Here is a 15318-nt window from a genome sequence, read left to right as displayed (position 1 = left end):
TTCTGTTAACTTAGTTTTATTTTTAAGATTTTATCTATCTGAGAGTGAGCAAATGGGAGAGAGAAAGCAGGAGCAGGGGAGGGGGGCAGAGAGGGAGGAGTAGTTTCCCCACTGAGCAAGGCGTACAACGTGTGGCTAGACTCCAGGACCCTGGGGTTTTGATATGAACTGAAGGCAGCTACTTAACCAATGAGCCACCCAGACACTCCAACTTAGCTTTGGCAGAGTAATAAATAATATTTGTTTACTGCTTCCTGTGTGCTGCACACTATTACACCTATTTTAAATGGATAGTCCACTGTTATTTGCATCTCCAGAGTTTGCTATTTTTTTTCCTCTTTATAGATCTGTAAATTAAATCATAGTCTGTTGAATCTTCTATTAAGTAGCAGAGCTAGGTTTCTAATCCAGGGACCCTTTGTCCAAAGAGTTTAGACTCTTAATCTGGGCTCCCCAGGATACTCAATGGAGAAAGAATTTAAAAAGTCCCTTTGAAGCAAGGTTGCCCTCCCTGTGGAAAGAACTGAAGAAAAAGTCTGCAAAATCATTGCTGTAAAGCAGCTTACATTTCAGGGAATTGCTCTTAAGAATCATACTTACTGTGTTAAAAATAAACTTAGTTATCTGAAGATCTATAAAACTTAGCATATGTTCCACAGTGACATGAGTTAATTTCATTTCCGTCACTGTGAGTGCTCCACAGGTATATCGTAAATTGCTATGAATTACTGTGGCTGTGACCCGTTATCATAGCAGGAAATTACATGAATCTCACAACTGATATGAAATGTATTGCTGTCACTGCTATGCATTAATTTCTAAGTAGTTGGCCATTTGTAATAATTCTGTAAATGTCCATCTTAGCACAGTTTTCAGTCTAGACAAGTTAAGCCAATGTGCATGGAATTTCCCCCCATTATTTCCAAGCGGTTATACTGAATTCTAAAATTACCTTTTTATTGGACAATTTCATATTGAACATTTTTGCAAGAATTGGAAACATGATAGTTTCAATGTCCTAGTCCCTAATATTCAAAGGAAATTTATTCCATAAGGAGTAAAGTCATTTGTATATATATAAATAAGACCACAGAATGAGAAAATCTCTGATAAATATAAATTGTTTTTTCAAATTTTATGGAATAGGTAAATGGTTTATTAAATTATTTTTTAACCATATTGACCTCTTTGCTGAGGTAAGTTTTAGATAATGGTATACTTCATGGTTATTGTCTTAAGAATAATGTATTTACAATTATGTCTCATATTATAAATAGAAATATTTCACCCTTAAAATCACAACTGCATAGTGTAAATTACACTTTTCTTGTATATCCTTTGATATTGACATTTATGCCCTTGCAGAAAAAAATAAATTCAAATAGCAGGTTTAATTGAAAACTTCTGACAATGGTGAATTTATATAAATTTCCCCATAGTAAATTTTATATTTTAGTACATTGTATCTGTTGCACATCATTTCCTCTGACTAGAAATTCACTTTTTTGGTAGAATTTTTTTTTTAATTTTATTTTTTATAAACATATAATATATTTTTATCCCCAGGGGTACAGGTCTGTGAATCGCCAGGTTTACACACTTCACAGCACTCACCATAACACATACCCTCCCCAATGTCCATAACCCCCCCCCAACCCCCATCCCCCCATCAACCCTCAGTTTGTTTTGTGAGATTAAGAGTCATTTATGGTTTGTCTCCCTCCCAATCCCATCTTGTTTCATTTACTCTTCTCCTACCCCCTTAAACCCCCATGTTGCATCTCCTCTCCCTCATATCAGGGAGATCATATGATAGTTGTCTTTCTCCGATTGACTTATTTTGCTGGATTTTTATTTGTTTTTGAAAGTTTTTTTATTGCCACCCCACCATCTCCTAGACTTTAAGACTCTTTTCTCCATCTTCCAAAATTTTGTCATCATCCATTCTAAAAATGTTATAATTCTGCTGACACATAGCTCCTAGAAATTCACTCCCCACTTTTTTTTTTAATTGCAAAAATGTTTATAAACATGAAATGGATTTTATCTAACTCAGTAGGGCCACTCTTTGAGACATAACTATACAAAATAGTGATTTTTAAAATTCAATGCACTATGTACCCAAAAGCATGCTCCTGTGCTTTTTTAGTTATTTAAGTTTAATATTAGGCAAATTTTGTGATATTTAATTTTAGAAAACTTAGTAAATTGGGTACTTGATTTAAGGCACGAGCTAGATGTTTGAGAGGGGAAGATTAGCCAAACCAGAGACTGTGTAGAGGAGAAAGAATAATGAATAAATAAATTAGTGACCATGTCTTTTCTTTGAAGGTTTTGGTTATTTTTTTGAGTGCTTAAGCACAAGCTGGGGGAAAGGGCAGAGGGAGAGAGAAAAGCAGACTCCCTTCTGAACAGGGAGCCTGACTCAGGGCTCAATTCCAAGACCCAGGATTATGACCTGACCTGAAGGTAGGCAATTAACCAAGTGAGCCACCTGGGTGCCCCAACCACATCAGATTCCTCATATCAGAGAGATCATATGGTAACTGTCTTTCTCTGATTGACTTATTTCGCTTAGCAAAAACTTACATCCTTTTATAATCTTCTGGAAAATGTTCAGTGTACATTCATTTAATAGAGGTTGTCATCTTACAACCTCTCTTCTGAATCTTTGTGGTGGCTTTTCTATAGCCCTCTTCTTTTCTTTGGAGAATCAGATCCCAGTCCAGAGCTAATCATGTGCCTCTTTTCAGTGGTTACTCACTGGAGCAAATAAAGACAAGGCATGCCGGGTGATATTTCCACATTGGCCCAGGCCTTTCTGTTCTAAGTAACTGCCCACAGATTACTGCTCAGTGTCTGTACTGAAATCCATTTCCTTAAACATGTTCTGTTTCCACACACTGTTCTGTTTGCTCACACTTAATGGTTTCCCACAATTTTCTTTACAGTGGAAACCCTTCCTTTTCCCACAGCTCCTTGCAATATCTTAAAGAACAAACATATCATCATTTGCCTTATGCAACAAACACTTCTGCCTCTCTCTGTCCAGCATCAACTTCTGGATACCAAAAATCACATGTAACTTATCTTTTTATTATCCATGATTTCTAACCTAAGCTTTACATAGAAATATTTAATAATTTAATAAAACTTCTATGAGAGAGGCATCTTAGAAGATCACAAATCACCACAGAAAATCACAGTAAGAAACTACCAAACTATAAAAAAAGTAACAGGTCTAAAACTAGTTTTCTTGCCTTCAGGAGAAATGCGTGCTTGAAGGTAACTCTCCCACACAGTTTAGATCTTTTTGTAATGCACACACTTTGCATTTACCACCAAATGTGAAATAAAAGAACACTATGATGAAATTTACTTTATTTGTTATAATAGGATCTTACAAATCTTTATGGGAGGTAGATGAGGTTATTCAGGTGAGTCTCTGTAAGCCATGTCCAGGACTTGGCAAACCTAAAATCTTCAGACACTTGGGATGAGGGCTGAGCAAAAGGCCATTCTACAGAGAAGAGGAAGTGCTATCTAGAAACTTCAGACATCATTTCCTAGGAGATTCACGTCTTGGAAACTGGTATTGGAATATGCAGCCAAGTCAACTAGAGAGTAGAGGTGAATAATCCAGTTGGCAAGGGATATAGAAAGTTGCTTCTCAACGTTAGGGATACATTAGAACTGCCTAAGCAATTTGAAAACTATTAGTTTGAATAAATACACACGAAGAAATAGTTTTAAAAAGCTCCCTGGCTAAGGTTTAGCTGGAAATAAGAACTATCAACATAAGGAAGTAGATAGACTGTGAGGTCAGAAATATGGCACATTCGCCTACAAGTGAAAGATGTGACAGCAGCCCTGAGAGCTCAGCACAGTACCGTTGACTTCCAGCTGGAAAGAAGACGACCAAAATCAAATAGTAGAATGGTGGAGCAGAGGATACTCTGGTTCTTGCCTCAGTTGAGAGGCTTAAGGAACTGAGAATTACTGAGATTGAATTATGAGGTACTAGCTAAAGTAAAGACAAAGGATCCAATGTTGTCCTTGTAGGGGACCCAAGAGCCACCCCCTTCACCACCAAACTTTCTGAAGGCATTGCCGTTAACAGCCTGCTGCTTATTATAACTACAAAAAGTACCATGGTGCATCCAATGTTCCTGAGAATTCTGCACAGGACTCTTATATCATCTGGGTCCTAACTCTTTTTAATTTTTTTTTTATTTGTTTATTTGACAGAGAGCTAGAGAGAGAGCACAAGTAAGCAGAGCGGCAGGGAGAGGGGGGAGAGAGAGAAACAGGCTCCCCACTGAGCAGGGAGCCCAATGTGGGGCTCGATCCCAGGACCCTGGAATCATGACCCAAGCCGAAGGTGGCCGCTTAACCAACTGAGCCACCTGGGCGCCCCTGGGTCCTAACTCTTCATCTCACTCTCTGAAATCTTTTGTTGGCTTTCCTTATTAATAATCCCTGGCCAGGGGTGCCTGGGTGGCTCAGTCGGTTAAGAGGCTGCCTTTGACTCAGGTCATGATGCCATGGTCCTAGGATGGAACCCCTACCCACCCCCCATCAGGCTCCCTGCTCAGTGGGGAGTCAACTTCTCCCTCTCCCTCTCTCCCTGCTTGTGCTCTCTCTTTCAAATAAATAAATGAAATCTTTAAAAGAAAATAATCTCTGGCCTTTCATTCCTTTCCTGTTTTTTTTAGCTCTTTTCAGTATACTTGACCCAAAGTGGGAAGTTGTCCTCTCCATTTAAATAAGGCAATTCTATTTTGACGGTAATAAACTTTTTGCAGAATATTTAGGGGTTGAAGGTAGCTGGGGGAGTGGATAGTAGTCATTTTATAAAGACTGCCAGCCATATCATCCCAGGCATGCCCCTTTTGGGCATTTCTATTCTTAGACTCTAACCAAATTCTGGTTTATCATCTACCTGATGTTGGTTTTCCAACATCAAATCCCCATCTCTCTCCTCAATTCCTGGTTACAAATGTAAATCTCTGATTTGGCCAAAACTGACATCGACAGCAAGAAAGTTAAAAAACAAAAAACAAAAAAAAAAGTTGTATTCCTCATTTTTTCCAACTGTTTTACCTTACTCTACCTTTTTATATAATACTATTAGAAATATATATCTCTGTGTGTGTGTGTATGTGTGTGTGCTCTTCAGATCAGAATGGCTAAAAAGCTATGTATTAAAAAATGGGAATATAATGATTTTTGTAGATATAGCTGTGCCTTACACTTCGTAGTGACGTTTTTCCTGTGATAACTGGTGATACATGTCCATGGTTAAAATGTTGATGCATAGTAAATGTTCAAATATTTTTAAGATGACCACTGAATTTTGAAATGGCTATGTGTGTGTACAAAGGGGAATAAACATGGGACTACGAAACATGAGGGGAGAAAGAATAACATGAATCAACTTATATTACAATTATTGAGTGCAAGATTAGTCATCATTAGCATTTTGCAAAGTACCGCATTATCTGTTTCTTATTAGCCATTGAAATGCAAATGTAGTATTATAAACATAAGAATATTGGTGATCATTTTCTCTTTATTGTCATCTGTAACTTTCTAAGAAATTGGCTTCAAATCTTAGAAGGTAAATCATGAAAAGTTCTTTTTCTTATTTTTTAAGCATTTCCCAAACTGTGTTAGCCTAGGCACTAAAAATATTGCAGGATCTTAAAGAAAATGTAAGCATTCTCCTCCTTATGCAAGTAGCTAAAAATGTATCCAAAAGCGTAATTAATATAGAGTATAAGTCCATAATTACTATAATTGTGATTTATCAGAATGATAGTTATTAGGTTAAATGCCAACTAATTATTTAAAAAATGTGTTTTCCTCCCAAAATATATGTTTCACTCAGTGATGAGGAACTGTTCTATCTAGAAAAATACAAATTGTCTCTTTCGTATCCTACACTGTGTTTTAATAGTGGGGAGGTTTACCTTGTCTCTGCTTCTGGGAATAAGTTTCAGAATGACCTTTTTAGGGATAGGATATCTGGATACATGATTTTCTTATGGTTGTAATAACTTGGAAAAAGAAAAAACAAACAAACAAACAAGGAACTCAGTTCTGGCCTGTGTGGTCTAATAATTAAAGCTCAGAATAAGAATCTGGGAATTAGACTAAACATCAGAATTGGTGGTTTGGGGGAATTTAACCTTTAGAAAAACTTTGACTTCTTTCTGGTTCTGTACCCTCTTCTGCTGAAGACAATCTTACTGCTGAAAACCCCTTGAAGAGACTTTTTTATTTAATTAAGAAGATAAAGGGAAATATGCTTTCTTTGTACCACCTGATTCTATATGTCACCAATTCTATATGTCACTTTTTTTTTTTTTTTGAAGATTTTATGTATTTATTTGAGAGAGAGAGAAAGCATGAGAAGGGGGAGGGTCAGAGGGAGAAGCAGACTCCCTGCCCAGCAGGGAGCCCAATGTAGAACTGGATCCTGGCAGGATCATGACCTGAGCTGAAGGCAGTTGCTTAACTAACTGAGCCACCCAGGTGCCCAGTCACCCATTTTTTTTTTTTTAAAGATTTTATTTATTTGACAGAGAGAAATCACAAGTAGGCAGAGAGGCAGGCAGAGAGAGAGGAGGAAGCAGGCTCCCCGCGGAGCAGAGAGCCCGATGCGGGGCTCGATCCCAGGACCCTGAGATCATGACCCGAGCCGAAGGCAGAGGCTTTAACCCACTGAGCCACCCAGGCGCCCCTCCATTTTTTTTTTAAACCCAAGTTTTCCTTGGGATAATTACTATGGCAATATAATATTTCTAATAATTTATGAACATTACACATTAGTTCTTGGAGTAGGAAGAGAGGGTAAACATGGGCATTCTTTAAATTTCTAAAGTGTAAACATTACAGCCACAGCTTTAATTAATGATTTCTGTTGCTGCTACTGTTGAGACAGATGCTCATTTAGGGATGTTATTTCTACTGTCTTCAGCCCCCAGCAAATGCTAGGGCTTGGGAGTTGTTGTTTTTGCAAGTGGAGTGAGTAGGCAAACCACCAACACTTACAAGCAATATGGTCTTTGTTAAAAATTAATGAAGTAATAATTGTTCTTTCCAGCCTTTTATGTGCAAAGCATGATAGTGCTGTTTGCATTATCTTCTTGCAATGTATACCTCTGCATTCAAGGACTTGTGATAGCTTGCCAAATCAATATTGAGAGGAAAAATGTTAAACAACAATGAGACCTCCATAATTTAAATCGCATTTTATATCAAATTTTGAAAATCTGTGTATGGTTATCACCTCCATTTGATGTCTAGTAAAATAATGTTCATAGCAGGAATATTTACAACCAATTCATCAGTTGAAATACAAACTCATATCTATTCTGATTTTTTAAAAAAGACAAAAAAAAACCCCCAAAAAAACCTTGACCTAAAAAATTTTAAGTCAGTTGGTTTATTTTTAAATAATAATATCCATGATCTAATTTTCTGTAAAATGTCCATGTAAAGCATTTATTTTCTGGAGTTTTACTAGTTCTGTCATAGTTCTTTACAATGTTACTATACAACTAGTGGAATAATAATAATAAAAAGATTCCATGTAATACTGACTTTTTAACATCAGAATTTTTTGAAGTTCCAACTTCTGTTCACTCTTTATGATTTTATGATATTAAACATATATATAAATTTTACTTTGTGACTTTACTATTAAAGGCAACTCGGTGTAAAATCATCAGAATTGAGAATCTACATACACTTTTTTTCTTACAAGCGCCCCATATAATACATTCAAAGAGTGGATGTTTGAAAGTAGTATATTAGTGGTTATTAAAAGTACAGGGTGGGCATTTTCTTTTCTTAAGATATATTTTGTATATCATGTCTAGGGTTTTCTAAAACAGTCTAAATTTATTATTTTTTTGGACTTTTGGTGTGACAGTTAAGTCAAGCCAATTTTTCTTCCAGAAAATGGGTGCCTTTCTTATATTCTAGATCCTGAATGACCAAGGTTATTAACATAATCAGTACTTTTTACTGTTTGCTTTTGTATTGTTTTTATGTTAGTAGAAAAGCAAGGGAGAAGAAGTTTTTGAAAACTGTGTTTATCACATTGGTGGGTTCTACAAATTGGATTTGATAATTCAAACATCCTAATATTAATAATTTATTTTTTTCTAATGTGGTTCAAAGGCCAAATAAATGTTATAGTTCTTCCTTGTGGTTGCCATCAATTCAATAAATTAATATTTCATTTAATGTTGTGAATTGAAGCTATGGATTGGGATTCCTATGTGTTTTTACTATACATAAATAGAAAAATATTCATGTATTTTAAATGCCATTGATTTAGTTAAGGATCGAAAACTTGTCATTCCTGCTGAAAATAATTAACTCTCTTAATGGAGAAAAGAATTCAGAACTCATTTCTAATGGGTTTAACAATGATTTTAGTTATATATTTATTTACATAATTAAAATATCTTCTGTTTTAAGAGGTTTATATTTGCACTCCCTTGAATGAGTCCTACATATATTATGAGAAAAAATAATTTTTATACATCTCTCAAAAGATGAAATTGTATGCTGCATACTATGGAGGCTATGAAGAGGTCCAAAATGTAGCAAATGCATATGGAACAAAATTAAACTAATCTTAGCATTCATCATGGATTAAATTTATGAATGCATAAGGCATTTAATAAAGGTTGTATAGTACATCTACGAGGGGAGAAAAAAGAGAGGGAAACAAACTATAAGAGACTCTTAAAGATAGAGAATAAACTGAGGGTTGATGGGGGAGTTGGTTTGGGGGGTGGACTAGATTGGTCATGGGGAGTAAAGAGGGCACTCGTGATGAGCACTGGTTGTTGTACATAAATGAATCACTGAATTCTTCTCCTGAAACCAATGTTGCACTGTATGTTAACTAACTAGAATTTAAATAAAAATTGGGAAAAAAGAAAAAATAAAGATTATATACTACAGAAAGCTTCTTAAGAATGGTAAGGGTATGGACAGCTTCAAGGAGTAAAGAGTATGGTCGAGTTGGTGTTATACCATAAACAAAAGAAGATCTAATATGGCTTTTGACAACAGTAGAAAAGTTCACCCTCCAAGAACGTAGTATGTGAAACATGTAATTCACTAATCTCCATTCAAACTTTTAGAAAAACATAAATGGATTTTGGAATTAGTTTTTGGAAGAATGCCAATACCAAACTAAAGAGTTTGAAGTTATTTGTGTAGACAATGGGCAGCCCTAGAAGGTTTTGAATTCAAATATAACATGACAAAAGAGAGATTTTCCTGGCAGCACAAGGCAAAATTTGGCATGGCAAAAAAAGTGTAGACACAGGTATAACAGAAACAGCTGGTCTAATAGTTGCTGAATCATAAATAGGACCACAAACCACGTGATGTCAGCTTAAAAGCTTCCCAAACCTATTCAGGATCACAGAAAGCAGTGCTTCACTGAAAGACTTCCTGAAAAGTCTTGAAACTTTTTAAGTGTTTTTTGCATTGAAAAAAATGTTAGGATAACCTTAGCTACTGTAATAACAAAACCCCAAATAGCCACTTATTTCTTGTTTGTGTAAAATTCAATGTGAGTAAAAGATATTAAGAACTGAAATGTTCATTGCATTTACATCTTTTGTTTTCTGCGTATAACTATTAGATTTTGTTTTGTTAGCAGGGGAGGTGTGTTTGTATTTTTAGTTCAAATTCTCTTTTGCGGTATACCAACATGTATTCCTTGAAATGACTGAGAGTGTTAAAAAATGTCATGTTTGGAGATATGTGGTAAGGACATCATTTAGATTTACCTCATTTTGCCAGATACTGATTTTACTAAATTCTAGACCAAATTGGGAAAAGATGAATAAAAATTTATTTTAGGCAGCAGCATTTTTCATTCTCTTTTAAAATAGATAAAACAAAACCATTCGTACAACAGAACCATTTCATAGTGTTATTTAAGATAACCAATTTGAGGTTTTGATGTTGGAATATTTGTCTAGGTATAATCAATTGCTAAGCAACTTTTTTCCTGAATATCCCACAAACCACAATACAATTCAAATGTATTCATCAACATTATAAATTTCTTAGTGTCAACGAACTCAGAGAACCTTGCAAATAATAAACCTACATATAAGAATGTTACGGAATTGCTCCATGTCATGATCTTTAATGAGTAACACTGAACTTTATTAATTTTGTATATCCTGTGATTCCATTAACACCCTCATTTTGTGTTCATTATTATTCATTATGCTTCACTCATTAATTTGCTTCTCATTTTTTTTCCTCCTTTGATGCTTCAGTGGGAAGAGATCAGTGGTGTTGATGAACATTACACACCCATCAGGACTTACCAGGTGTGCAATGTCATGGATCATAGTCAAAATAATTGGCTGAGGACAAACTGGGTCCCTAGGAACTCAGCTCAGAAGATCTACGTAGAGCTCAAGTTCACTCTACGGGACTGCAATAGCATTCCACTGGTTTTGGGAACTTGCAAGGAGACTTTCAACTTGTACTACATGGAGTCTGATGATGATCATGGGGTCAAATTTCGAGAACATCAGTTTACAAAGATTGACACCATTGCAGCTGATGAAAGTTTCACCCAAATGGATCTTGGGGACCGTATTCTGAAACTCAACACTGAGGTTAGAGAAGTAGGTCCTGTCAACAAAAAGGGATTTTATCTGGCATTTCAAGATGTTGGTGCTTGTGTTGCCTTGGTGTCCGTGAGAGTGTACTTCAAAAAGTGCCCATTTACAGTGAAGAATCTGGCTATGTTTCCAGACACGGTACCCATGGATTCCCAATCCCTGGTGGAGGTTCGAGGATCTTGTGTTAACAATTCTAAGGAGGAAGATCCTCCCAGGATGTACTGCAGTACAGAGGGCGAATGGCTTGTACCCATTGGCAAGTGCTCCTGCAATGCTGGCTACGAAGAAAGAGGTTTTATGTGCCAAGGTAAGAGTCCTCTCTATTTTCCTTATAGTGGTGTTGCTCAACTGTGAGTTTATTATCACTGAGTAACTGAAAGAAATGAACCCAACCTGAACTCAATTGGCAGCAAAACATGCCTCAAACTGAACAGTCCATTTATAGACCAAATTTATCTCACTTGATGTGTTGATCCACAGTTCGTTGTAGAAATATTAGCAGCGTTTGACTGTGTGGTGCTGGCTTGTACCCCATGAGAGGTGTTACATATGCTATTTTTAAGTTTTGTCTTCTATTTAATGACTCGGGTATTATAATTCTAGATCAAGTGAAAGAAAAAAAATTCTGTCTCTTTTATGTAGAGGAAAGAAGCACTGGCACTCAGGTAATCTAATTCCAACAGAATTAGATGGACTATATGTTCTTCTATTTCACAGTGATATGTTCTTTATTTTTACAAAATACAGCATTCAGTGATGTCTGTATGTCAAATACCTGTTAACGTACAATGCATTAGTGCTTTAATAAGGATTATTTTATTTAAAAATCCAGGGTGTATACCTTAGTGTTTGATGTGTAAAGGGTTAATTTTTTTAAAAATTATTTTGTTTCATGGTTTGGCCCTTTAGGCTGCCGGGGAGAATATCTGTACCACATCTTAGGCTGCATGTATATTTGATACTTAGTATAGTAGCAAAGAATCTGAACAGTTACCAAGATGACTTTTATTAAAACTTTCTTTGCATTTGAAATAAAATTAATTAAAAATAATCTTTTTTTCATATAAGATTTGATATATCAGATGAAAACTTCCACTTAATCCCCAAATTTGTTAGTTTCTCATTAGGCAAGGTCTGTGTTTAAGAAAACACTGAAATAAAAAAAGAGAACACACTGAAATTATTATTAAAATTTTAGGTGTATAAATATATAGGAGAATTTAACTACTTAGTTTTGGGAATCTAGTCTGTTTTAATACCTATGTTTGCTGTTATACTCTGAAAAAGGAATTGAATTTGGTGTTCTCTTTTTAGCCATTCAGTAATCTCATACCATGCAGAAGAAATGAATATACTTTATACATTAATTAACCTTTCTAACAATGTAAATGGAACATAACATTTTGTTTTTGACTATAAACATAATCTATGGAAAAAGCTTAATGATAGCAAGGGCTACACTCTCATCTCACACTTCTCCATGTTATTTAGATCCTTGGCAAACGCCATCAGAAATATCATTATTAAGTATGGTTTTGAAAGTTCTAAAATTGAAACAACATGATAGATACTACTCTTTATATACATGAGTGGAGAGAAATCTCGGTGGCCTTTATAATCCACTTTGAATCATATTTTGTCTCTATGTATTCTTTATGTATATATAATATTTGTGAAAATTATTTTAAATAAAATAATAAAGGCCTAACTCAGGAAGAATTTCAAAATTAGCCATTCTCTCTAATTTGGTCTCTATGGAACCAGTCTCTAATATCCAAACCAGGAGAGAAAGAGATATGTCTCCTTCTCAATAATATCTATCAATTTATGCAGAATTATCTCATAAAATATGACAGGGGCAAGAAAATCATTAGATGTTTGGATTTTAAATAATTTTCACATGTTTTAAAATTTTATTGAAACATAAGAAATAGAAAAATAGGTATTGGTGAGGTAAATAGAATCACATAAAAGTATTAGTAGAAATAAAGCTTACAAACTTATGTTACATACTGTCTTAAGGACAAACTAGTAGAAGAATAAAAGAGTCATATGAAGTTATAATTCAGAAAGTTCATAAGTGAGAATTGCTTTACTTTCAACCTCATTCTAATTTACTTAACTACTTTTTAAACTACTATGATATTCATTTGTAAAGATTACTCCTAGAGATAAGGATTTAATTAATTAATTAATCTTTAAATTTTGTATGAGAGAGCAAGAGAATAAGCACAAGGTGGGGGGGAAGGGCAGATGGAGAGAAAAAGAGACAGAATCATAAGTAGGCTTCTTGCTTAGCATGGAGCTCTCCATGGGGCTTAATCCCATAACCCCTACTCTGACCTGAGCCAAAAATCAAGACTAGGACATTCAACTCACTTAACCACCTAGATGCCCTTATAGATAAGGATTTATGTGAAAGTTTTATATTCCTGAAACTTGTTTGTTAAGCTGAACGATGTCAACAGCACCTTTTTCATATAATAATGCAATATCATCATAGACTTTCTCTCTCAGCATTTAAAAATACTAGTTTCAGAATGAGATACATATATAAAAATAGCAAATTGTTCTAAGACAAAGATCTTGAAGATAATAAAAATAATTGTAGTAGAATTAGAGATTGTCCTTGAAATGGGATGTGATTATAATTTAAAGGGGGGGATGATTTTTTTAGTGATGCAATTTAAAGGGGGAATATTTTCTTATAGTTATGTCTTGACATTTGCTGATGTTTCCAAGTGAATTTTGGTTTCCTTTCTTTTCACAATCACAAAGACTTTGTATATTTAGATTATTAGACAATGTGTTGAGGTATTCTACTTTCTTTTGAATTACATATTTAACAAATATTCATTTAAATATATTATTTTGGGGGCACCTGGGTGGCTCAGAGGGTTAAAGCCTCTGCCTTCGGCTCAGGTTATGATCCCAGGGTCCTGGGATCGAGCCCCGCATCGGGCTCTTTCCTTGGTAGGGAGCCTGCTTCCTCCTCTCTCTCTCTGCCTGCCTCTCTGCCTACTTGTGATCTCTCTCTGTCGAATAAATTTAAAAAAAAATTAAAAAATTAAATATATTATTTTGGACATTACTATACTATGTCTTAAAAATCGAGAACTCAATTCGTTCTGTATCTTGTTCTTGGCTATAATTTTGCTGCTGTTGTCAGTGATGGTGCTGGTGTTTCTTATGGTGACTATGGTTTCCTTTATTAGTTTTTAATTTTTCAGTTGGCTTTTTGGTAAGCTTGTAGGCTGTCTGAACAGCATGCTAGGACTCTCATGATTCAACATTTTAGAAGCCGTGCTTCTGTTTAGGCACAGAGAGGAGTGGTAATCCTCAGAAAAGAAGCAGATAAAAAGATAGCTAAAAAAACTTCATGTATTTCATGAGATCAGTTTTGATTTTTTAAATTTTTTTTTCCAAAAGGATATTGTATCATCCTTTTTAAAAAAATGATGGGGAAATACCTTGATATACCCACTATTTGAAACACACATATAGCTCGATTTTAAACATCTCAGGATAATCTTATAATCCAATGATAAGCAACCATAGGCTTTCAGTTGCCTAACACAAAAGAAAACATGACTCATTCACTTTATTTAAAAGAATATTTAATGAGTGTCTATTTCATTCTAAGTATTGTATCAGAACTCAAAGCCTTTTTTTTTTTAATGTTCATTACTTACTAGATGCCAGTGTATTTATTTGTTAAGTCATGTCTACGAGCTATCTTATTTATCACCCCCCAAGTAACTTACAGGTATACCTTATTATTATCTACATCTTAAAAAATGAGAACAAAGTTTTCACAGGTTAAATATCTTGCCATTGTTTCTTTAATGGGTGGGTGTTGGATTGGAGATCGGAAACCAGGCAGTCTGATTCCAGAGGCTGCCATCTTAACCTCAATCCACATTGCTTCCCTATGTTTTAGTCCAGTGGTGACAGAGACCAAGAAACCCCATGAGACACAAATTCTACTGGAATTAAGAGTATAGTACATTGAAGGAGGAGTAGGACCACAGTTGAATTGGCATAAAGTAACCCAAAATCTGTTAATATAAGGTTTAATATAAATCAGTTTATTTCCCACATCTTTCTGCTTCTAGAATTTTTAGAAAGAAGAGTTACTAGCCAAAATGTAATATTTTGGGAAGACTAATTTTAGTCTGGATGATACGTAATAAAATACATCACCAGTCATCTTAGATATACAAAAAAGTCTAACAAATTTAATTCAATAAGTGTTTTTGACTATCCATTAGGACAAAATAATAATGCAGTAGACACAGGGAAACATAGATGGATTGTATCTACCTTACAGGGGCTCAGCATCTCCTATGAAAGACAGATACATAAATGAATACTTTTAATGCGAGCCAGACCGATCAGTCTTGCACCAGGGGTACAAAGGATTTTGGCAATGTAGGGGAAGGAGAGATTAATTTTGAGTATTTCCAAATTCATAATGGAATTTGTTCATTAATGATGAAAAGCCTTTGAATGAGAGATTTTGATCATCTTTGTTAGCATTAGAAACTTTTGGAGTAAGGAAAAGAGGCTAACTACCTTATATAGCTTACTCATTACAGAAGATGAAGTTTATAATTTGTTTATTGAATCTCAAAATGTG

At 34.9% G+C, this 15318-nt stretch overlaps 1 protein-coding gene across 1 annotated transcript in view; it reads left to right on the top strand.

The window, feature by feature from the left end:
* Window positions 1–15318, top strand: part of LOC111148166 (EPH receptor A3) — a 378938-nt gene that overhangs the window by 85872 nt on the left and 277748 nt on the right. The window contains exon 3 of the mRNA XM_022504614.1: window positions 10326–10986. Within this exon, the coding sequence (XP_022360322.1) occupies window positions 10326–10986 (661 nt within the window). The remainder of the gene's footprint in view (window positions 1–10325; window positions 10987–15318) is intronic.

This window comes from Enhydra lutris, unplaced genomic scaffold (genome assembly GCF_002288905.1).
Source record: "Enhydra lutris kenyoni isolate GAN:26980312 unplaced genomic scaffold, ASM228890v2 scaffoldscaffold2, whole genome shotgun sequence".
Lineage (NCBI taxonomy): Eukaryota > Metazoa > Chordata > Mammalia > Carnivora > Mustelidae > Enhydra > Enhydra lutris.
This window is presented reverse-complemented; position numbering and strand designations above follow the sequence as displayed.